At 42.7% G+C, this 25,925-nt stretch overlaps 1 protein-coding gene across 1 annotated transcript; it reads left to right on the top strand.

Moving 5' to 3' along the window:
- The first annotated feature begins 17,887 nt into the window (after positions 1-17,887).
- On the top strand, positions 17,888-25,681 carry LOC132131314 (uncharacterized). Its single transcript, XM_059543339.1, has 4 exons — positions 17,888-24,417; positions 24,601-24,679; positions 24,939-25,020; positions 25,279-25,681. The coding sequence occupies exon 1, from the start codon at positions 17,888-17,890 to the stop codon at positions 24,047-24,049; it is 6,162 nt and encodes a 2,053-aa protein (XP_059399322.1). The 3' UTR covers positions 24,050-24,417; positions 24,601-24,679; positions 24,939-25,020; positions 25,279-25,681.
- The last annotated feature ends 244 nt before the right edge of the window (positions 25,682-25,925 follow it).

The raw sequence follows: 25,925 nt of genomic DNA, 5'->3' as shown, positions 1-25,925 counted from the left end.
ATCAAGCAGTCCATAAGTAGTGACATAACAACTTCATATCTATGCCCTAGCAACCACTTTAAGCACCCTAGCAACTGTTTAACAACATATAAAAGCTATATGTCAGCAAAATTACTATATAGAAACACTGGCTCTGGCTTTCTGGAATCAGGCTGGCCAATAGTCTTTAAATATCACCCCATAAACTATATAGCCACACTATAGCAACCATATAGAGCACATTAGCAACCATATAGCAAAATAAAGTACTTATATCTCGGCTCCACAACATCACACAGGCATCATGGGTGGCTACAGGGCGCCGAGTTTTGCCACTGCAAGCACCACTCACATTTTCTTCAGGAAATGTACATTCTAGTTAGTGGTGCTTGCCGGAGGCAAGGCATCACTATTACTATTCGCCTTGACAAAACTTTGGCGCGCTACTCCTCCCGCATTTTTTGTCACAGACCCATGAATGAGATGTCAAAACGTGCGGCTTATTGAGGAGAGGTGTGCTATGACTTTTCTAAGCAATCTGACATACGATATTCGTACAGCGGACGAAGAAAATGTGTAAAAATATCCCATAGACTTAACATTGGAAAAATTATCTGACCTTATTTCTTTGGATCAGAAAGACATAGAGGCTTGGGAGTGGGCTCATTTGACTCGGCCTATCAAGCAGTCCATATGTAGTGACCTAACAACTTAATATCCATGCCCTAGTAACCACTTTTAGCACCCTAGCAACTGTTTAGCTACATTTAAAAGCTATATATCAGCAAAATAACAATACAGAAACACTGACTCTGGCTTTTTGGATTCAGGCTGGCCAATAGTCTTTAAATAACACCCCATAAACTATATAGCCACACCATAGCAACCATATAGAGCACCCTAGCAACCATATAGCAATATAAAGTACTTATATCATGGCTCCACATTATCACACAGGCATCATGGGTGGCTACAGGGCGCCGAGTTTTGCCACTGCAAGCACCACTCACATTTTCTTCAGGAAATGTACATTCTAGTTAGTGGTGCTTGCCGGAGGCAAGGCATCACTATTATTATCTCACATACTTATTAGTGGTGCTTGCCGAAGGCAAAGCATCACTATTATTATCTCACATACTTATTATTATTATTATTCTTACTTCTTCCGTACGAATTTCGGCGCGTAACTAGTCCCGCAGTTTTCGTCACAGACCCGCAAAAGAGGTGTCAAATCGTGCGGCCTATTCGGGAATGGTGTGCTATGACTTTTATAAGCGATCGGGTGTACGATGTTCGTACACCGGGCGAAATATCGGGCGAAAAATCCCATAGACAATGCATTGCGGCCAACTTTGACGGCTTGTAGCTCCGAGAGAGAATTTCGCAGAAACACGTGAATCACTACATTTGGAGAGGCTATCAGGCTGTGTGAGAACATACCCAGCATTGGGGTATAAGTTGTACCCCTGGGGCGCAAGAGCCCCCCAAATTTGCCCCTAATACAAAGTATAGGGAGGGCTACTATGGGAAATTACATAGGGATTTTGTATTGAACATAACTCAGGATCACAGTGTCATAGAGACAAGGGGGTGGGCTCATTTGAATCAGGCAACCAATCAGTCTCTCAGGATCACTGTGAATCTATCAAGCCACGCCCTAGCAACCATATAGAGCGCCATAGCAACAAGCTCCATAGACTTCCATTGAAAAAGATAAAATGAATAACTTTGGATAGAAGTGTCATAGAAACATGAGGGTGGGCTCGTTTGACTCGGGGCAGCAAATGGCCAATCACGAATCACCTTCAACACTTCATAGCCACGCCCTAGCAACCATTAAGAGCTACCTAGCAACCTAAATCCAAAGATAGATATCTTAACATCTGAAAGACATAGAAGCATGGGGGTTGGTTTATATTGTCAAGCAGCCTTTGAAGTATCAGCATTGGCAGCTGCAAGGCCACTCCCTAGCAACCAAACAGAGTACCCTAGCAACCATTTGTCAAGACCTATATCTCTGCATCAGAACATTGTACAGACATGGGGGTTGGTTTATATTGCAAGCAGCCTTTAGAGTATCATCATTGGCAGCTGCCAAGCTACTCCCTAGCAACCAAACGGATTACCCTAGCAACCGTTTTGCATGACCTATATCTCTGCATCAGAACATCGTACAGACATGGCGGTTGGATTTTTTGACTCATGGTACCAAACTGGACTTCCAACATGCTAGTCATGCTAGCAGTGATTAGCTACATGCTAATAGTGATTAGCTAAGTGCTCAAATTGGCCAAGGACTTTATACCAACTACATAGTGACCATCTGTGACAACTAACAACAACCTAGTAACATCATAGCAACCACCCAGGATACCATAGCAACTGCCTAGCAACCAGCCAAAACTCCCTAGCAACTGCCTAGCAACGCCTTAGCAACCAACCCAAGTACCTTAGCAACTGCCTAGCAACCGCCCGAGTTACCATAGCAACCGCCCTAGCAACCACCCGGGGTACCCTAGCAACCACATAGCAACACCCTAGCAACCACCCCGATTACCATAGCAACCACCCAGGGTACCCTAGCAACGGCCCTAGCAACCATCATGGAGACCATAGCAACCGCCCTAGCAACCACCCCAGGTACCCTAGCAACCACATAGCAACACCCTAGCAACCACCCCGATTACCCAAGCAACCACCCTGTGTAACCTAGCAACGGCCCTAACAACAATCATGGGGGCCCTAGCAACCACCCCGGGTACCTTAGCAACCACATAGCAACACCCTAGCAACCACCCCGATTACCCTAGCAACCATCCTGGGACCCTAGCAACGGCCCTAACAACCAACCCAAGTATCCTAGAAATGGCCCTAGCAACCACACCTTGGCAACCGAAGGGCGAGTTTTGCCACTGCAAGCACCACTCACATTTTCTTCAGGAAATGTACATTCTAGTTATTATTATTATTCTTCCGTACACTTTTCGGTTCGTAACTAGTCCCAGAGTTTTGGTCACAGACCAACGAAACAGGCGTCAAATCGTGCGGCCTAATCGGGAATGGTGTGCTATGACTTTTATAAGCGATCGGGTGTACGATGTTCGTACAGCGGGCGAAATAACGGCCGAAAAATCGCATAGACAATGCATTACGGCCAACTTTGACGGATCGTAGCTCCGAGCGAGAATTTCGCAGAAACATGTGAATCACCACATTTGGAGAGGCTATCAGGCTGTGCGAGAACATACCTCGCAGAGGGGTACAAGTTGTACCCCTGGGGTGCTAGAGACCCCCAAAGTTGCCCCATAGACATACTATGGTGAGGGATCGCCCATGAAACAGTGTGTTTTTCCTACTATGGGAAATTACACAGGGATTTTGTATTGAACATAACTCAGGATCACAGTGTCATAGAGACAAGGGGGTGGGCTCATTTGAATCAGGCAACCAATCAGTTTCTCAGGATCATTATGAAGCTATCAAGCCACGCCCTAGCAACCATATAGAGCACCATAGCAACAAGCACCATTGACTTCTATTGAAAAACATTAAATTAATTACTTTGGAAAGAAGTGTCATAGAAACATGAGGGTGGGCTTGTTTGACTCGGGGCAGCAAACAGCCAATCCCGAGTCACCTTCAATACATTATAGCCACGCCCTAGCAACCATTAAGAGCACCCTAGCAACCCAAAGCAGGAAGGTATATCTTCCAATCTGAATGTCATAAAGGCATGGGGGTTGGTTTATATCATTCATACTGGCAAGCAGTCTTTGGAGTATCATCCAGGCCCCTCCCTAGCAACCAAACAGCGTACCCTAGCAACCATTTTTCAAGATCTATATCTCTGCATCAGAACATCATACAGACGTGGAGGTTGGATTATATTGGCGAGCAGCCTTTGGAGTATCATCATTGGCAGCTGCCGGGCCACTCCATAGCAACCAAATAGAGTAGCCTAGCAACCAACTAGTAGGTCTTATATCTTTTTAACAGAAAATCGTATCGACATGGCGGTTGGCTCTTTTGACTCATGCTAGAAAACAGAAAATCCAGTGTGCTAGTCATGCTAGCAGTTAATAGCTACATGCTAATAGTGATTAGCTAAGTGCTTAAATGGGCTAAGAACTATATAATAACTACATAGTTACCAACTGTGACAACTACCAACCACCTAGTAACATCATAACAACCACCCGGGTTACCATAGCAACCGCCTAGCAACCACCAAGAGCACCCTAGCAACACCTTAGCAACCACCAAAATTATCGTAGCAACTGCCTAGCAACCGCCTAGCAACCACCCAGGTTACCCTAGCAACCACATAGCAACACCCTAGCAACCACCCCGATTACCATAGCAACCACCCAGGGTACCCTAGCAACGGCCCTAGCAACCATCATGGGGACCCTAGCAACCGCCCTAGCAACCACCCCGGGTACCCTAGCAACCATATAGCAACACCCTAGCAACCACCCTGGGTACCTTAGCAACGGCCCTAGCAACCATCATGGGGACCCTAGCAACCGCCCTAGCAACCATCCCATGTACCCTAGCAACCACATAGCAACACCCTAGCAACCGCCCTGATTACCTTAGCAACCACCCTGGTTACCCTAGCAACGGCCCTAGCAACCATCATGGGGACCCTAGCAACCGACCTAGCAACCACCCCGGGTACCCTAGCAACCACCATTGCAACACCCTAGCAACAGAGGGGCGAGTTTTGCCACTGCAAGCACCACTCACATTTTCTTCAGGAAATGTACATTCTAGTTAGTGGTGCTTGCCGGAGGCAAGGCATCACTATTACTATTCTCCATACTTATTATTATTCTTATTATTCTTTTTCTTCCGTACAAAACTTCGGCGCGTAACTCGTCCCGCAGTTTTTGTCACAGACCTACAAAAGTGGCGTCAAATCGTGCGGCCTAATCGGGAATGGTGTGCTATGACTTTTATAAGCGATCGGGTGTACGATGTTCGTACAGCGGGCGAAAAATCAGCCGAAAAAATCGCATAGACAATGCATTACGGAAAATTTTGACGGATCGTAGCTTCGAGAGAGAATTTCGCAGAAACACGTGAATCACCACATTTGAAGAGGCTATCAGGCTGTGCGAGATCATACCTCGCAGTGGGGTATAAGTTGTACCCCTGGGGCGCTAGAGCCCCCCAAAGTTGCCCCATAGACATACTACGGTGAGGGATCGCCCATGAAACACTGTGTTTTTCCTACTATGGGAAATTACATAGGGATTTTGTATTGAACATAACTCAGGATCACAGTGTCATAGAGACAAGGGGGTGGGCTCATTTGAATCAGGCAACCAATCAGTCTCTCAGGATCACTTTGAATCTATCAAGCCACGCCCTAGCAACCATAGAGAGCGCCATAGCAACAAGCTCCATAGACTTCCATTGAAAAAGATAAAATGAATAACTTTGGATAGAAGTGTCATAGAAACATCAGGGTGGGCTCGTTTGACTTGGGGCAGCAAATGGCCAATCACGAATCACCTTCAACACTTCATAGCCACGCCCTAGCAACCATTTGGAGCACCCTAGCGACCCAAATTATAGAGAGATATCTTCAAATCTGAATATCATAAAGGCATGGGGGTTGGTTTATATCATTCATATAGGCTAGCACACTTTGGAGTATAATCATTGGCAGCTGTTAGGCCACTACCTAGCAACCAACCAGAGTACCCTAGCAACCATTTTTCAAGACCTATATCTCTGCATCAGAACATTGTACAGACATGGGAGTTGGTTTATATTGGCAAGCAGCCTTTGGAGTATCATCATTGGCAGCTGCCAAGCCACTCCCTAGCAACCAAATGGATTACCCTAGCAACCGAATTGCATGACCTATATCTCTGCATCAGAACATCATACAGACATGGCGGTTGGATTTTTTCACTCATGGTACCAAACTGGACTTCCAACATGCTAGTCATGCTAGCAGTGATTAGCTACATGCTAATAGTGATTAGCTAAGTGCTCAAATGGGCTAAGGACTCTATAACAACTACATAGTGACCATCTGTGACAACTACCATCAACCTAGTAACATCATAGCAACCACCCAGGATACCATAGCAACTGCCTAGCAACCAGCCAAAACTACCTAGCAACTGCCTAGCAACACCTTAGCAACCAACCCAAGTACCTTAGCAACTGCCTAGCAACCACTCAGGTTACCATAGCAACCACCCGAGTTACCATAGCAACCGCCCTAGCAACCATCATTTGGACCCTAGCAACCACCCGGGGTACCCTAGCAACCACATAGCAACACCTTAGCAACCGCCCCAATTACCCTAGCAACCACCCTGGGTACCCTAGCAACGGCCCTAGCAACCATCATGGGGACCCTAGCAACCGCCCTAGCAACCACCCCGGGTACCCTAGCAACCACATAGCAACACCCTAGCAACCACCCCGATTACCATAGCAACCACCCAGGGTACCCTAGCAACGGCCCTAGCAACCATCATGGGGACCCTAGCAACCGCCCTAGCAACCACCCCGGGTACCCTAGCAACCACATAGCAACACCCTAGCAACCGCCCCGATTACCCTAGCAACCACCCTGGGTACCCTAGCAACGGCCCTAGCAACCATCATGGGGACCCTAGCAACCGCCCTAGCAACCATATAGCAACACCCTAGCAACCGCCCCAATTACCCTAGCAACCACCCTGGGTACCCTAGCAACGGCCCTAGCAACCATTATGGGGAACATAGCAACTGCCCTAGCAACCATCCCGGGTACCCTAGCAACCACTTTTAGCAACCTACCAACTGTTTAACAATATTTAAAAGCTGTATCTCAGCAATATAACAATATAGAAAACACTGGCTCTGGCTTTTTGGATTCAGGCTGGCAAATAGTCTTTAAATAACACCCCATAAACTATATAGCCACATCATAGCAACCATGTAGACTACCCTAGCAACCATATAGGAATATAAAGAGCATATATCTTGGATCCACAACATCACACAGGCTTCATGTGTGGCTACCGGGAGCAGAGTTTTGCCACTGCAAGCACCACTCACATTTTCTTCAGGAAATGTACATTCTAGTTAGTGGTGCTTGCCGGAGGCAAGGCATCACTATTACTATTCGCCTTGACAAAACTTTGGCGCGCTACTCCTCCCGCATTTTTTGTCACAGACCCATGAATGAGATGTCAAAACGTGCGGCTTATTGAGGAGAGGTGTGCTATGACTTTTCTAAGCAATCGGAAGTACAATATTCGTACAGCGGACGAAGAAAATGTGTAAAAATATTCCATTGACTTAACATTGGAAAAACTATCTGACATCATATCTTTGGATCAGAAAGTCATAGAGGCTTGGCAGAGGGCTCTTTTGACTCGGCCTATCAAGCAGTCCATAAGTAGTGACATAACAACTTCATAGCCACGCCCTAGCAACCACTTTTAGCACCCTAGCAACTGTTTAACAACATATAAAAGCTATTTGTCAGCAAAATAACTATATAGAAACACTAGATCTGGCTTTTTGGATTCAGGCTGGCAAATAGTCTTTAAATATCACCCCATAAACTATATAGCCACATCATAGCAACCATGTAGAGTACCCTAGCAACCATATAGGAATATAAAGAGCATATATCTTGGATCCACAACATCACACAGGCTTCATGTGTGGCTACCGGGAGCAGAGTTTTGCCACTGCAAGCACCACTCACATTTTCTTCAGGAAATGTACATTCTAGTGTTACTATTACTATTCGCCTTGACAAAACTTTGGCACGCTACTCCTCCCGCATTTTTTGTCGCAGACCCATGAATGAGATGTCAAAACGTGCGGCTTATTGAGGAGAGGTGTGCTATGACTTTTCAAAGCAATCGGACTTACGGTAATCGTACAGCGGGCAAAGAAAATGTGCAAAAATATTCCATTGACTTAACATTGGAAAAACTATCTGACATCATATCTTTGGATCAGAAAGTCATAGAGGCTTGGCAGAGGGCTCTTTTGACTCGGCCTATCAAGCAGTCCATAAGTAGTGACATAACAACTTCATAGCCACGCCCTAGCAACCACTTTTAGCACCCTAGCAACTGTTTAACAACATATAAAAGCTATTTGTCAGCAAAATAACTATATAGAAACACTAGATCTGGCTTTTTTGGATTCAGGCTGGCAAATAGTCTTTAAATATCACCCCATAAACTATATAGCCACATCATAGCAACCATGTAGAGTACCCTAGCAACCATATAGGAATATAAAGAGCATATATCTTGGATCCACAACATCACACAGGCTTCATGTGTGGCTACCGGGAGCAGAGTTTTGCCACTGCAAGCACCACTCACATTTTCTTCAGGAAATGTACATTCTAGTTAGTGGTGCTTGCCGGAGGCAAGGCATCACTATTACTATTCGCCTTGACAAAACTTTGGCGCGCTACTCCTCCCGCATTTTTTGTCACAGACCCATGAATGAGATGTCAAAACGTGCGGCTTATTGAGGAGAGGTGTGCTATGACTTTTCTAAGCAATCGGAAGTACAATATTCGTACAGCGGACGAAGAAAATGTGTAAAAATATCCCATAGACTTAACATTGGAAAAACTATCTGACATAATATCTTTGGCTCAGGAAGGCATAAATGCTTAAGAGTGGGCTCTTTTGACTCGGCCTATCAAGCAGTCCATATGTAGTGACAAAACAACTTCAATGCCACGCCCTAGCAACCACTTTTAGCAACCTAGCAACTGTTTCACTAAATTTAAAGCGGTATCTCAGCAACATAACAATATAGAAACACTGGCTCTGGCTTTTTGGATTCAGGCTGGCAAATAGTCTTAAAAAAATCACCCCATAAACTATATAGCCACACCATAGCAACCATGTAGTGTACCCTAGCAACCATAAAGCAATATAAAAGCATATATCTTGGATCCACAACATCACACAGGCATCATGGGTGGCTACAGGGCGCAGAGTTTTGCCACTGCAAGCACCACTCACATTTTCTTCAGGAAATGTACATTCTAGTTAGTGGTGCTTGCCGGAGGCAAGGCATCACTATTATTATCTCACATACTTATTAGTGGTGCTTGCCGGAGGCAAGGCATCACTATTACTATTCGCCTTGACAAAACTTTGGCGCGCTACTCCTCCCGCATTTTTTGTCACAGACCCATGAATGAGATGTCAAAACGTGCGGCTTATTGAGGAGAGGTGTGCTATGACTTTTCTAAGCAATCGGAAGTACAATATTCGTACAGCGGACGAAGAAAATGTGTAAAAATATTCCATTGACTTAACATTGGAAAAACTATCTGACATCATATCTTTGGATCAGAAAGTCATAGAGGCTTGGCAGAGGGCTCTTTTGACTCGGCCTATCAAGCAGTCCATAAGTAGTGACATAACAACTTCATAGCCACGCCCTAGCAACCACTTTTAGCACCCTAGCAACTGTTTAACAACATATAAAAGCTATTTGTCAGCAAAATAACTATATAGAAACACTAGATCTGGCTTTTTGGATTCAGGCTGGCAAATAGTCTTTAAATATCACCCCATAAACTATATAGCCACATCATAGCAACCATGTAGAGTACCCTAGCAACCATATAGGAATATAAAGAGCATATATCTTGGATCCACAACATCACACAGGCTTCATGTGTGGCTACCGGGAGCAGAGTTTTGCCACTGCAAGCACCACTCACATTTTCTTCAGGAAATGTACATTCTAGTTAGTGGTGCTTGCCGGAGGCAAGGCATCACTATTATTATCTCACATACTTATTCTTCTTCTTCTTCTTCTTCTTCTAGATCCGTACAAATTTCGGCGCGTAACTAGTCCCGCAGTTTTTGTCACAGACCAACGAAACAGGCGTCAAATCGTGCGGCCTATACGGGAATGGTGTGCTATGACTTTTATAAGCGATCGGGCGTACGATGTTCGTCCGGCGGGCGAAAAATCGGGCGACAAATCCCATAGACAATGCATTGCGGCCAACTTTGACGTATCGTAGCTCCGAGAGAGAATTTCGCAGAAACACATGAATCACCACATTTGGAGAGGCTATCAGGCTGTGCAAGAACATACCCCGCATTGGGGTATAAGTTGTACCCCTGGGGCGCAAGAGCCCCCCAAATTTGCCCCTAATACAAAGTATAGGGAGGGCTACTATGGGAAATTACATAGGGATTTTGTATTGAACATAACTCAGGATCACAGTGTCATAGAGACAAGGGGGTGGGCTCATTTGAATCAGGCAACCAATCAGTCTCTCAGGATCACTGTGAATCTATCAAGCCACGCCCTAGCAACCATAGAGAGAGCCATAGCAACAAGCTCCATAGACTTCCATTGAAAAAGATAAAATGAATAACTTTGGATAGAAGTGTCATAGAAACATGAGGGTGTGCTCATTTGACTCGGGGCAGCAAATGGCCAATCACGAATCACCTTCAACACTTCATAGCCACGCCCTAGCAACCATTAAGAGCTACCTAGCAACCTAAATCCAAAAATAGATATCTTAACATCTGAAAGACATAGAAGCATGGGGGTTGGTTTATATTGTCAAGCAGCCTTTGAAGTATCAGCATTGGCCGCTGCAAGGCCACTCCCTAGCAACCAACCAGAGTACCCTAGCAACCATTTTTCAAGACCTATATCTCTGCATCAGAACATTGTACAGACATGGGGGTTGGTTTATATTGGCAAGCAGCCGTTGGAGTATCATCATTGGCAGCTGCCAAGCCACTCCCTAGCAACCAAACGGAGTACCCTAGCAACCGTTTTGCATGACCTATATCTCTGCATCAGAACATCGTACAGACATGGCGGTCGGTTTTTTGACTCATGCAAACACACCGGACTTCCAACATGCTAGTCATGCTAGTAGTGATTAGCTACATGCTAATAGTGATTAGCTAAGTACTCAAATGGGCTAAGAACTCTATAAAAACTACATAGTGACCATCTGTGACAACTACCAACCACCTAGTAACATCATAGCAACCACCCCGGTTACCATAGCAACTGCCTAGCAACCAGCCAAAACACCCTAGCAACCGCCTAGCAACACCTTAGCAACCACCTCAAGTACCTTAGCAACTGCCTAGCAACACCCTAGCAACCACCCCAAGAACCTTAGCAACTGCCTAGCAACACCCTAGCAACCACCCAGGTTACCATAGCAATGGCCCTAGCAACCATCCCATGTACCATAGCAACCGCATAGCAACACCCTAGCAACCACCCCGATTACCCTAGCAACCACCATGGGTACCTTAGCAACGGCCCTAGCAACCATCATGGGGACCCTAGCAACCAACCTAGCAACCACCCCAGGTACCCTAGCAACCACATAGCAACACCCTAGCAACCACCCCGATTACCCTAGCAACCACCCTGGGTACCCTAGCAACGGCCCTAGCAACCATCATGGGGACCCTAGCAACGGCCCTAGCAACCAGATACATCACCCTAGCAACTGCCCAGATTACCCTAGCAACCACCCTGGGTACCCTAGCAACACCCTAGCAACCACCCCGTTTACCCGAGCAACCACCCTGGGTACCCTAGCAACCACATAGAAACACCCTAGCAACCACCCTGGGTACCTTAGCAACGGCCCTAGCAACCATCATGGGGACCCTAGCAACCATCCTGGATACCCTAGCAACAGCACTAGCAACCATCATGGGGACCCTAGCAACCGCCCTAGCAACTACCCAGGGTACCCTAGCAACCACTTAGCAACACCTTAGCAACAACCCTGATTACCAAAGCAACCACCCTGGGTACCCTAGCAACGGCCCAGGCAACCATCACATAGCATGTGCTAAAACATGCTAGAAACCATTTTAACCATCAATAGTAAATAGCAACTTCCTAGCAACACCCTATTAACCTACTAAAACACCTTAGCAGCAACTACACAACATATTCTCCTGCATCACTGAGCAGCGTGTGTGGCTAATTATTTTTATTTAATATTTAATATTTCTGGTTGTAATGATTCTTGTTCCACACACACACACATACACACACACACACACACACACACACACACACACACACACACACACACACACACACACACACACACACATATATATATATATATATATATATATATATATATATATATATATATAGACAGAGTTAATCACTACATTCATTACATAATGTCTCTTTCTCTGCATTTTAATGGCTATAACAATTTGAAAGTATTGATTGAAAGTGCTCATTATTAAATAATTCTATTATATGACTCATGGTGATCTTAAAAACAAAGACAGACATATTTTAATTTAACTGTGTTTAACTTTTAAATATGTGTAACCTTTAATATTTTATAACAAGGCTTGGTGCACACATAACAAAAAAAATCCACTGTCTCCATGGATGCTCTCTCCCATACATGGATAGAAGAGTAACGCTGCATGAGTATTGGCTGCGCAGCTGGAGTTCGCGTGCTGATTGGCTGAGTAATACTGTGATAGCGGGAGACCAACGTAAGATGTTCCAGAAATCTCCCTGAGGTGAGTACAGATGGTTTATTTTTTCTAACGTCTGCCTTTAATAACGAATTTTAAGAAATTAAAGATGTTGCACAAGTGGTGTATACTATTAGCTTGAAGTTGAGAATACGTAATTCTGAATATTGCATGAACAAGTGTGCATTTTTTAAGGTATTTTAGCAGAGGTTAGTGTTTGATGTTAGGCCGCTGGTGATCGATGGCATTTTTTCCTGCTTGCATGCGCTTTTAGGCCAGTATTTCCTAATATTAACCGTCTATTTAAGAAATACATTTGTTTGAGGTGACTGTGAGGCAGTAATCCGTGAGGCCTGATTAATGCTGCGTGTTGGGTGTATTTTCTGCTGTTCAATAAACGTCTATATTGTGTTTTTACACTGATCCACGGGGTAAAAATAGACAGAGCTCTGAAACTACACACAGACCACCGTGTCTGAAATGGTAGTGATGGCGAACCGGCTCAAAATCACACACGGAGTCCGTGTGAGGTAACGTAGATATTAACGGGACTTTAACCGTTTCATCTCGGTCGCGGGGTGCGGGCGGCTTCCCGCTTTGATTGTAAATGAGGCCGAGATCTTTTTTTTTTTTTTTTTTTTGGCCGCTGGTTTCTTGCTTGAATGTGCTTTTTAGGACAGTAATTCTTACTGTTAATCGTCTATTTAAGAATTACTTTTGTTTGAGATGACTTTAGAAATCTGTGAGGCCTGATTAATGCTACGTGTAGGGCGTTGATAATGCAAGTATTTTGTGCTGTTTCATAAACGTCTATAAAGTGTTTTTTCACTGATCCACGAGGTAAGAATAAACAGCGCACTGAAACTACACACAGACCTCCGTGTCTGACACGTTAGTGATGGCGAATTGGCTCAGATTCAGTCCGTGTGAGGTGATGTTAACGGGACTTATCGGTCTCTTCTCGCTCGTGGGCGCCGGACGGCTTCCCGCTTTGATCGTAAATGAGCGCGAAATCTTTTTTTTTTTTTCTTGGCCACAGAAAATGTTGTCGAGTTACAGTTTAGGCGCGGTGTCAGCTGCACTTTTGTGTACTTTTTTCATAATTTATGGTCTGAATATAATTATAATGGTAATGTTTAATTGTTTAAGTCAGCAGTTGAAGTGAGAATTTAAATTTTAATCGTGGACGATTTTTGCTAACAATTTATTTATCCATGCATTTATTTTGAGTGATGAATGCGTCAAGGAGGAGAGACTAGATCTGTTCATGGGCACCGAAAGAGCAAGCTGAAGTTTTGTTTGTCATTGTCCAATGCTGCATTCATTTGATTAGAAACAGTTAAAACAGTGGTATTGTAAGATATCTTTTCCTTTTTTAAGATAATTTGTATATAAATCAGAAATTAATTATATAATGTAATTATTACGATTAAACTTCTATTTTTATCAGTGTTGAAAAAGGTTGTGCTGCTTAATATTGTGTTAAAAATATATTTTTGTGATAAACTGTGATGCATTTTTTTTCAGTATTCTTTGAATACAAAGTTAAAATTTTAAAGTCCAAAATCGTATGTAACATTAAGTTCTGTCACTTTTGATCAGTTAATGTCTGCTTAGTAAAAGTATTAAAGAAATTACTGAACCCAAACTTAATAATAATGACACTGACAAATGGGGTAAACTTACCATTAAATTCAGTTTACCATCACCAAAATAAATTAAATGTAAAAATATAATTAAATAAATTTAAGCTACAATAGTAATTGACAATATTACTGTTTATACTGAATTGATGAGTTTTGGTGAGTATAAAAGACTTAAATAAATAAATAAAATAAAACAAAAAAGTGTGTATTTTGTTGAAGTTGTCTTAATGTTGGTAATTATTGCTCCAGTTTCCTGTTTTGTGTAGATATGGTTGAAATACACATGTTATATCTCTGATCTAATTTGTTTTCCGTTTCCTGATATATTTGTCATATGCCTATAAATATCTGTGATTGTAAGTATAATAAAAAATTTACCATAAACGTATATTTGGACATAGATCGCATATTCAGTGTTTATAGTAAGAATATTATTTTTTAACTTCTCTGGTTTAAGTCATAAAAGGTATATTGAAAGTCAAAGACCTGTGTTTTATTGTTATCAACTGTCCTTGTTCTGCTGTCAAGCATTCATTTTATTAATTTTTTGTTCTTTTCTTTGTTTAGATTGATCATTGAGCTTTATCTCCTGAGCAATTCTTAAGGTTTGTTTGCATTTTTTGGTTGTTGTTCATTTAAAGGTGCACTATGGAGGATCAAAAAAGTTTAGCTTACAGGTTTAACATTTTTTTTTCTGACATTTTACTTTTATTTTCAATTACAGCATTACGAGCACTACTGACTCCCCACTGCACAATATCCAGTAAGTAATTTTATTTATTTATTTGACATGGATAAAATTAATAGTTGACAAAGCAATACTGATGAGATACTACTGAGTCATTGATGCACTATAGCACTTCAGAACCTGTGACTGGAGTTTTGTGAAATTCACTGGAGAATGTTGTAGGCCTCAATGATTTTTCCTTGCTTGTAATTTTTCACATAAAGTCAATGAGAGATTGATGAAATTATTCATTTGGTGGGGAAAGATTGCTTTTAAGTTGCTCTAAGTTATAGATAAACACTTTTTACTTCCTTAAAGAAAGAACCAGTTTATGTTATAGCCATGGGCTGCATCAGAAGTTGCATACTCTGAGTAGATACGTCTTAAGAATAAGTAATAATTTTGCAATCATTCAAAATAGTCTGATATGTGTGGTATGTATGCAGATGTACTACCTTTGTCACGTTATCACTGTCATGTGAGCTACAGCATCAGTTACAGTGCAATTCACAATTTAGCTACTGTGGGCTCATGGGGTAGACTAAACTAAAGAATATCAATAGAAGTGGTAGGTCATCCAAGTACTTTTCATTTAATGCTTTTCACCCTACTATATAGTAAAGAAGTATGTAAATTCTGAAAATGCCATAGAGATTTAAAACCCAGGTAAATGATAATTTGTTGAACAACCAATCAGAAAAAAATACTTTCTGCCTGTCATTCAGATTTTGACATTTTTATTATTATTTATTTTTTTACCGTGTGTTCCCTGGGAATCAAACCCACAACCTTTTGTGTTGCTAACGCAATGCTCTACCAATGAGCCATATTAAGTGTTTATTTAATTTTTTATTAAATGTGAACATTGATCTTATTTTACATAAATAGGCTGTCTTCAATTGTTTTTTTGTTTGTTTGTTTGTTTTTTTGCAGACCATCTATTCAGAGCACGACCTGCATTTTTCTCTGCAGCTGAACGTTTGGTTAGTGTGCAAAATGCCTGAATGATGCTATGTTGTTTTCTTTTCAATATTATTATAATTATAGTTGCCTAATAGGTCCTTCTTTTCCAGGTTTTGCGCTTTCTCCAAGCAGCAGTTCTTCTGTTTTGTTCTTCCCACCCCACCTCTTCCCAACCCCCCACCCACCAAAAAAAAAAAAAAAAAAAAAAAAAATTCTTCATTTTAATACTAATTAGTGTTCAGTTACTACTGTTCTTTTAAAAGTTCTGTCCTTTAATACTAGGTTAATAATTTTTACCTAAACAATCTGCTATTGTTCTTTTCTTTGGAAAAAAAAGTTTGTTCCTATCAACACTAGATTCATAATTTGTTTTATTTGTTACTGTTCTTTCTATTGAAAAAAAGTTTATTATCTGTGTTTGTAAGTCGTTGTTTTTCTTGTCAATTAACTAACTTGTTTTCTTCTCGAGAATACTTTGCAGGTTGTATCACTTCAGCATTTCGTTAAGTAAGTGACTGAAAATATCCTGTAAAAAATGCTTATTGAATACAGTACTATTTGATTGTAGCATTAAAACCATTCTTTTTACTGTAATTTTCTGTTCAAACGCATAATGAAGAAAAGATGACAGTTTGCTAAACATTTTAAGACAGTTTGCTTATTTAACTGATGATGTGAAATCATCGGGTTATTATTATTACTGAAAAATAATCAGAACAGATAATTAGGAAGTTAAACTTGGATCATTTAATCCCATTTACCTACAAAAAGGTTGAATATTATGATCATAAAATTGCAAAAGGCTGTAATTTATCTAAATTATCTTACTCTAATGGAAAGTATGTTTGAAAATTAAGCACTAATTTGTTTACATGCATGCAGTATGTGATGGTGTTTTCAGAGCATCTCAACAGTGAGAGCATCAGATTTACACAATTTCCGTGTCTGTATATGCTTGAGGAGTTGTAGAATTCACAACTCTTTGACCAAGTTATTTCTTTCTAATTAATGGACTAGTCAGATACGTCATGGATTATTTTCTCATGTCTTTGGTCTGTTTTCTCATATTTTGTCTTTTGTTCTTCTGAAGGATGCCTCGGAAAGGTAGGAGATCCCGGGCTCAAAAAGTTCGTTGGACAAAGTTAGACCTGACAGGACAGACGAGCGTCAGTAAAGGTGTTGCTCCGGTTTCTGATGGACAGCAGTATGAAGATGGTGACAACATAGATAGAATTCTATCCGTGCAGGCGTCTCACTGCCAGAGTGATGCAAGGTATGATGTTTTTTCACAAAATAGTCAGTGCACTTGTGTAGCTCTGACATTCCTTGCGTACCACAGTGAGGGAACTTCTTTCGAACAGCCTGATCTTGACAGGGTGCTAGAGGAAGGGGATGCTTTGTATGTTGGCATTAAAATGCAACTTATTGCTGAAGGAAGATTCCGACAGGATCTTCTAAGCATGGCTGAAGTACCTGTGAGCATCTCAACTTCTAACCACAACTACAGCGTCCAAAAGTCAGAAGTGTTGATGGGATATCTAAGAGACAGAGGAACCACTGAAATGGACGCATGGTGGATTCCTCTTGATGAAAGACTTCAGTGTCTCTCAACAGATGTCAGTCATGCACTGCTTATTGTTTCTCCAGAGTGCTTTGCTGTGTTCAGAGACAGATCTGGAAGATATGGATATTTTGATTCACATTCCAGAACTGCTGAAGGTTGGCCACATCCTACTGGTGACGGAGCGGCAGTTATGCTTACTTTCACCAACCTGCATGACATGACCAACCGATTACTTGAGCTTTTTTGGAATCGTGGTCCTCAAGCTTGCTATGAATTCATGGCTGTTTCATTTGAAATGGAGCAACAGTCTGAGGAGCCATACTCATCAGCAGCATGTGTGTCACCATCAACAGTAACTTCACCACTGACACAAACACAAACAACTGCTGACATCAGAATCCCTGAAAATCTTGTTCTTACAGATGACAAAAAACAAGGTGTCATAAATGTTTTAAAAACAAACAAGCAGCGAAGAAGAAAAGAAATGCGTAAAATGGCAAAAAAGTGTGCAGGAACTGAGGACAAAACTTCACATTTTGAAATTCGAGAACGAAAAAGAGGGCAATATGAGAAAGAAAAGTATGCCTCCAGTTTGCAGTTTCGAATTAATAAAAGGAAGTTTAATCAAGATCCTTTTGTCAGAAACAAAAAGAGGGAGTACTTTGTCAGGAGGTATTACACTAATGATCTTTTCCAGAAGAAGAAGAAGGACTACATGGACAGGAGGTACCACACTGATGATGTTTTCCAGAAGAAAAAGAAGGACTACATGGACAGGAGGTACCACACTGATGATGTTTTCCAGAAGAAAAAGAAGGACTACATGGACAGGAGGTACCACACTGATGATGTTTTCCAGAAGAAAAAGAAGGACTACATGGACAGGAGGTACCACACTGATGATGTTTTCCAGAAGAAAAAGAAGGACTACATGGACAGGAGGTACCACACTGATGATGTTTTCCAGAAGAAAAAGAAGGACTACATGGACAGGAGGTACCACACTGATGATGTTTTCCAGAAGAAAAAGAAGGACTACATGGACAGGAGGTACCACACTGATGATGTTTTCCAGAAGAAAAAGAAGGACTACATGGCCAGAAGATACGTAAGTGATTCAGAGTTTAGGTCACATCACATTCTTCGTTGTACTCTCCAGAAGAAACAGAAGTGTCTCACCGATCCTGGATTCCACATTCTTCACAAGTTGAGATGTGCATTAAGGATCAAAAGAAAATACAAGCCATACATTCGTTTCAGCCAGAAAACACCCATTTCTGATGCGACAAACCAGCCTGTGTCCAACATCTTGATTCAAAAGGCCATATCTGCATTTCGGCATCAAATTCTGCATGGTCCAACTTACATCTGCACAGTCTGTCACAGGGCGCTTTTTCCAAATCAAGTCAAGATGTGTAATAGAACACGATATGTCAAAAATGTTCATATTGCAGCCTCTTGCTTAACCGGGAAATATGTTCATGCTTGTGACAGTGCCTGCTCAGTTCCTTGTGCAGTTCCAGAAGAGCGAAGACAGGAGTGGATCTGCCACACCTGTGACAGCCATCTGAAGAGAGGATCCATGCCTTCTATTGCAGCGGCAAACAGACTTGAATTGCCACCCATCCCTGCAGAACTGCTTGAGCTGAACGTACTTGAACGACAGCTTATCGCCAAAATTGTTCCTTTTGCAAAAATAGTTGCATTGCCCAAAGGACAGCAGCGATCAGTGTATGGTGCTGTTGTGTGTGTGCCCTCTGAGGTGGAGAAAACAGTTAACTGTCTCCCAAGGCCTAACAGTGAGTCCCAGCTCCTACAGGTGAAGCTGAAAAGACACATCAAGTTCAGAGGATACCAACACTTCCATACAGTGAATATGCACAATGTGCTAGCAGCGTTAGCAAGACTGAAAGCGATGCATTCAGAGTACAGGGACATCTTGATTAGTGACGTTACCACATTTGAATTTCTCCCTGATGATGAGCTGAATGCCACAGAGGAGAAACAGGAAGTTGTTGTCCCTGAACAAGATGAGCAGCATGTCAGCACAGAAGAAAAGGATGAGCTCAGGCCTGGCCTCACTCTGGACACATGCATGCAGCCACTCGACATCGGACAGGACTTGCTGTCGTACGGTGAGGGAATCTTCAGCATTGCGCCTGCTCAAGGGAAAAAGCCAGTCGGATTTTTCAAGGTTCCCAAATTGGAAGCCATGGCCTTCCCCGTACAGTTTCCCACTGGACAGAACACAATTGATGAGGCACGACATGTTGCATTATCACCAAGCATGTATTTCAATGCTAGACTGTTCTGCGTGGATACTCGTTTTGCCAAAGACCAGAGTTATCTCTTCTTTGCGCAGTTTGTCACTGAAACGCACATGGCTAGAAACAGCATGTCTATCCAGTTGCGAAAGGGCAAACCCGTTACAAAAGATGGACGTAGAATCTCCAACAAGCTGCTTCAGGATGATCTTGAGGTTGAAAGACTGGTCCACAGCCGTGACGCCACAAGGTTTATGCAACCCTTGAGAGGCACTCCGGCTTATTGGGAGAAAACGTTGAGAGATCTACAGGCCATGATCAGGCAGTTAGGGAATCCTACTTTTTTTTGCACATTCAGTGCAGCCGAAATGCGATGGCCAGAAGTGATAACTGCAATCAAGGCTCAGCAAGGTGAAGAGGTCGTCTTTTCAGAGCTTGACTGGACGACGAAATGTGAAATCCTCCGAAGTAACCCCGTCACCGTCATGCGGATGTTTGAGAAACGAGTGGATGCGTTAATGAATCATCTGCTTTTGTCACCTGCTCAACCCATCGGCGAAGTCGAGGATTACTTTTATCGCGTGGAGTTTCAAGCCAGAGGAAGCCCACACATTCATCTGCTGGCCTGGGTAAAGGGGGCACCCGAATTTGAAAATCAGTCCGACCAAGTAGTGTGTGATTTTATTGACCGTTACATAACCTGCCAGTTGCCGGACCCTACCACCGATCCCGAGCTTCATAAAATTGTCACCGAAGTTCAGCTTCACAGCAGGAAGCACTCCAAATCTTGCAAGAAAGGAAATGTGTTGTGTAGATATGGGTTCCCTAAACTTCCCATGTCAAGCACCACCATCACCCGTCCACGACCGCAACGTCCTGAGGAAGATGAAAACGAAGACCAACACCACCAAGAGAGAAAGAAGAGGAGACAGGAAGCTCCACAACGTCCTGAGGAAGATGAAAACAAAGACCAACACCACCAAGAGAGAAAGAAGAGGAGACAGGACGCTGCTCGAAAAGCAATGAACGAAGCCAGGACTAAACTCAAGCCGGTGTGGGACTTGCTAAATGATCCCCAGGCCTCCTTTGACAACTTGTCAGACTTGCTGACCAAATGTAATCTGTCCATGGATGATTACTGTAAATATGCTGAGGCACTGTCCACTTCAAACGTGATTTTGCTGAAGCGTGATCCGAAGGAAGCTTGGGTGAATGGATACAACCCAGATTTGCTGAGGGCATGGAACGCCAACATGGACATACAGTTCGTCCTTGACTCTTTCAGCTGCATCATGTATATGTTGTCCTACATTTCCAAGCCAGAACACGAAATGAATGATTACCTGAAGACGGTGATCAAGGGTGTTCGTGAAACCAACGTAAACGAAGAGGACGAAATGAAGCAGATAATGCAGGCCTACTCCAAACACAGGCAAGTGAGTGCTCAGGAGTCTGTGGCACGAACATGCAGCTTACCATTGAAGAAGTGTTCACGAAATGTTGTGTTTATACCGACGGATGATGATGCCCTGAGGATGAGTTTGCCCCGTAGTGTCCTACACAGCAAAGATCCTGATTCAGAGGATGTCTGGATGTCAGGTATTATAGAGAAATACAGAGCAAGGCCTCAAACACTGGAGTTTGAAAAGATGTGCCTTGCAGACTTTGTGTCCAATTACCGTGTTGTGTATGGTCGGCAAACTAAAGGAAAGAATGTCCTCCCACTCCTCAATGACATGGGATTCATTCAGAAGAGAACTGTTGGTAAGGCTGCAATTATCAGGTATGCTCGGTTTTCAGAGGAGAAGCAACCGGAGAAGTTTTGCGGAACAATGGTAAAACTTTACGTGCCACATCGTGTCAACGAACAGCTGAAACCTCAACGGTTTCCAACGTATCAGGAGTTTTACAAAAGGGGACTTGTGGAACTCCCGTCACACCCCAATCTCCGATTCCCTGTCCGTGGCTTAGTTAAAGCACAACAGAAGAAGTTTGAAAAGCACGGCAAAAAAGTGGACGAAGCATATGAACAGCTGCAGCGGGAAGGACCATCTGAGAATGCTTGGTGTGCTTTTGCACCTGAAATTGACGTTGATCGGATGGAGTGTATTGCAGAACAACAAGACGTCCATCGAGAAGAAGATGAACCGGATGATGTTCCAGAATACAAGATTCGTCGTGAAGATGGAGACGGAGTCGTACCACAGATTGAGGCACCACAGATGACTAATGAATATCTGAGGAAGATGTTTAGGAGTCTAAATGAGACGCAGGCAGCAATTTTTTACACTGTCTGCCAGTGGTGTCAGAAGCGTGTGTGGGGTCACAATCCAGAGCAGTTTTTCTACTTTTTGTCGGGCGGTGCAGGTTGTGGGAAATCGCACGTCATCAAGTGCATACACTCGGAAGCAACTAAGATTCTGCGACGACTCCCTCGCCTCCGGGAAGAAGGGGATCTCTCCGTGCCCACGGTGCTGTTGTCTGCGTTTACTGGAACGGCAGCATTCAACATCTCTGGTAAAACGCTGCATTCCCTTTTAAAACTGCCAAGGAGTCTGAAGCCACCTTATCAAGGACTTGGGAACACCCTTGATGAAGTGAGAGCAGGATTACGCGACGTGGAGATTCTTATCATCGACGAAATATCCATGGTCTCAAAGGACCTGTTTACTTATGTAAACTGGAGATTTCAACAGATCAAAGGCAACAAGAAACCTTTTGGAGGAATATCTTGCCTTGTCGTAGGGGATTATTATCAACTGCCACCGCTTGGTAAAGCCAAACCGCTCTGTGTGTATGAAGAGGATATGCTGGACTTCTGGAAGGACCATTTTCAAATCATCATACTCACAGAGATCATGCGGCAGAAAGAAGACCTCGCTTTCGCTCAACTTTTGAACCGACTACGAGTGAGGCAGAAGACAGAAGCTCTCAGGGAAGATGATAGAGCTTTGTTATTCCAGGCTGTGAAGAAGCCAGAAGACTGTCCACGTGATGCTCTGCACATATTCGCCACTAACAAACAAGTTGACCAGTACAATACCGAGATTGTACAGGCCCTTTTCACTGACATCATAACAATTGATGCCGAAGACTATAGAAAAGACCCAAGAACAGGAAGGATGAAGAGATTAAACAAACCTGTCACCGGAAAAAAGGACGACTTGCTGGACACAATGCAAGTTGCAGTGGGAGTTCGTGTGATGGTAACCAGGAATCTGGACGTAGAAGACGGAATTGTCAATGGATGTTTTGGCACGATTGCAAACATCGTCACCAAAACAAAAGATGGAATCGCCACAGTACAAATGTTAGGACTTCAACTTGACAATCCGAACGCCGGTCAGAAACACCGCAAAAAGGTACGAGGTGAAGAAGACGTCTTGGTTTACATTGAGAGATCTGAAGAAAGTCTGCGGAAAGGAGCCGTTCATCGACAGTTTCCCATTAAGCTAGCTTACGCCTGCACAGCCCACAAAGTTCAAGGCATGACAATGCACTCTGCAGTAGTGTCATTGAAGAAGATTTTTGAGCCAGGAATGGCCTACGTTGCCCTCAGCAGAACAACATCTCTGCAAGGATTACACATTACGGATTTCGACGATAAGAAGATATATGCTGATCCTGAAATCACAACCTCTTTGCAAAGCATGAAAAGAGCCAGAGTTGAAGAAATCATGCCACTTCTGCAGCACGTGAGGGAAAATAGGCAGGAACAGACACTCACCATCATTCATCACAACACAGAAGGACTGGCATCTCACATGGAGGATATCAGATGCCATCATGAGCTACAACTCGCCGATGTTCTGTGTTTAACAGAAACACACCTGACTGGATCGTCTACTTCAGATCTCCAATTGGAAGGATACAACTTGTTCACACGCAACAGGCATGTCTCTTACTCCACACATCAAGAACTTGGAAGGAAAAATGGAGGTGGAGTCGCAATATATTGCAAGGAGCACATTCCAACTCAGCCCAGGCAATATATACAAAATGTGACTGATCTGGAGTTTGCTGTGATCAAATTGGATTCCCCAATAAAAGCAGCAGTCGTAGCTGTGTATAGGCCACCACAATACAGTATTGGAGATTTCTTGACCAACCTGAACAGTATGCTGGATTATCTGGACCTCACACACAACGATCTCGTCATCATCTGTGGAGACTTCAACGAGGACCTCCTACACCCTGGAAAAAAACCAATTCTGGAGTTGTTTCAATCTCGAGGATACACGCAACTGATTACATCAGCGACAACGGAAAAGCACACACTACTTGACCACATCTACATTTCAAATCCGGACTTCTGCCATCAATCGGGCGTGTTACAGACCTACCACAGTTACCACAATCCTGTGTACTGTGTATTGCGTTTTTTTTCATAGGTGAATTGCCCGCTATACCAGGTCACTGGGGCCACTGAATCAGCATTAACGACAACAGTGGGGCAACACCAGCCTTAGTTCCCCAGTGGCTTTTGTATGAGTGGTGTCTTGGCCTTAAGCCATACGGAACTGGGGTTCCACTTAACCTCCTCCATCGACGACAGTGACGTTGTGCTTTTATTGTGTTGTCCGTGGTAATATGAAGGTGTTGTGTCACTGAGTTATCTAGAGTACAGCAGCAGGAAAGACGAAGGAGTAGTGTGGCAGCTCCAGGCAGGACAGGAAGTGAAGGCAGCAGAATATAGGACGCAGTCAGGATTAGTGTAATAACTCCAGGGAAGACACAGACAGTGAGAGCAACAGCAGCAGTAAGTCAGAAAAGACAGTAAGGTTAAGTGAGAAGTAGTAAGACACTGTTGTGATGTATTTGATTTTTACCTTAACGTAACATTTGTTTCAAATGATTTTTTGTTCAGTCTGTACAATGTGTACTGGATATAATATTTGCAGTCCTCTGCTATTCTAATATTGAGATGTGCTCTTCTGTAAAGTTGCAGGAAGATTTTGGAGACCATAGCAGTCCTCTGCAACACTGGATATGAGTGTGCAATATACCATCTAAAGGTAAGTGTTAAAAGATGTCACTTCAGTCACTGTGCTACTGCATGTGATAACCACATTTAAAGGATTATTTTAATCTAATTTTGATTTTGATGTTTTTCAGGACCGGCGAGTCAGAATGTCTGAGAAGTGTCTGGATACCACCTTATGTGCTAATTTCTTTCAGTAAGTTTTAGTTTACTTTTATTATTATTATATATATTTTTTTAGTTTATTAGTAAATGTGTATGCAGTAATCCTGTTATTCATTTATTAATTTCATTGCCAGAGGACGGGACCAGATGTGTTTGGAGTTGAAGACAATGCTGAAGACCAAAGAAGCAACGGAAGAAGCACATTAAAGCACTGAGGTAAAGTTTGTCAATAATACTGGTAAGGTCTAGTGTTTCAGTGCATTTTATCATACAGTGTGTTTGTTCAGAGACATGTGCTTTGATGTGAACGCTTAGATTTTAAAGTGTATGATGGTTCTCAGAAGTGAGAGAGCAGAAATGTCTCTCTATGCAAGACATACATCTGACCTGAAAGTTTATTCTCTGTAAGTCTTGTAGAATGAAAAAATTCAATTCACTAACATGATCATATCTGTTTTACCTCCTCTACCTCAGGGTGTCCAGCCTGTTTGCCATGTCAGATCCAGCGGCTAGATGGCGGGAGATGCTTCAATACCCGATTGCATTTAATCATTAGATGATTGATTAATTAATTTTAATATATATTTTTAAATTATCTTATTATATTAAATAATTGGTCTGTTTACTATTTCATATATTAGCTTGAATAAGAATGTTCTTATAATGTGTACGCCATGCCCGAAGAGGATGGGTTCCCCCTGATGAGTCTGGTTCCTCTCAAGGTTTTTTATCTCCTTAAGAGTTTTTTCCTTGCCACCGTCGCCACTGGCTTGCTCACTGGGGGTGTTGTGTCAAATCCTGTGTCCCTCTTGCGTCCCTGCCGACCAGGGTTTCCAAAACAACAGTTTGCGACTCAATAATTTTTTTTTTATTAAATCATAGAAATTTAAACATAAAACTGAAATCATGTTATGGCTTAGTCACTATAAAGCAGTAAGCCCTGTGATGCTATGATTAACAGTGCTTTCAGAAATGCTAAGGGGTGTTGTTGTTTTCTGAAATCACAGAGCTTATGTATGGGCTTATGCCCTTTATAAACATTTGTGCAGTAATAGACGGAATCATGGACGGTAATTGAGTATTTAACAATGGCTTTAAATGCAACATGCACAAGGTTCACT

Source organism: Carassius carassius, chromosome 48, assembly GCF_963082965.1.
Source record: "Carassius carassius chromosome 48, fCarCar2.1, whole genome shotgun sequence".
Lineage (NCBI taxonomy): Eukaryota > Metazoa > Chordata > Actinopteri > Cypriniformes > Cyprinidae > Carassius > Carassius carassius.
This window is presented reverse-complemented; position numbering and strand designations above follow the sequence as displayed.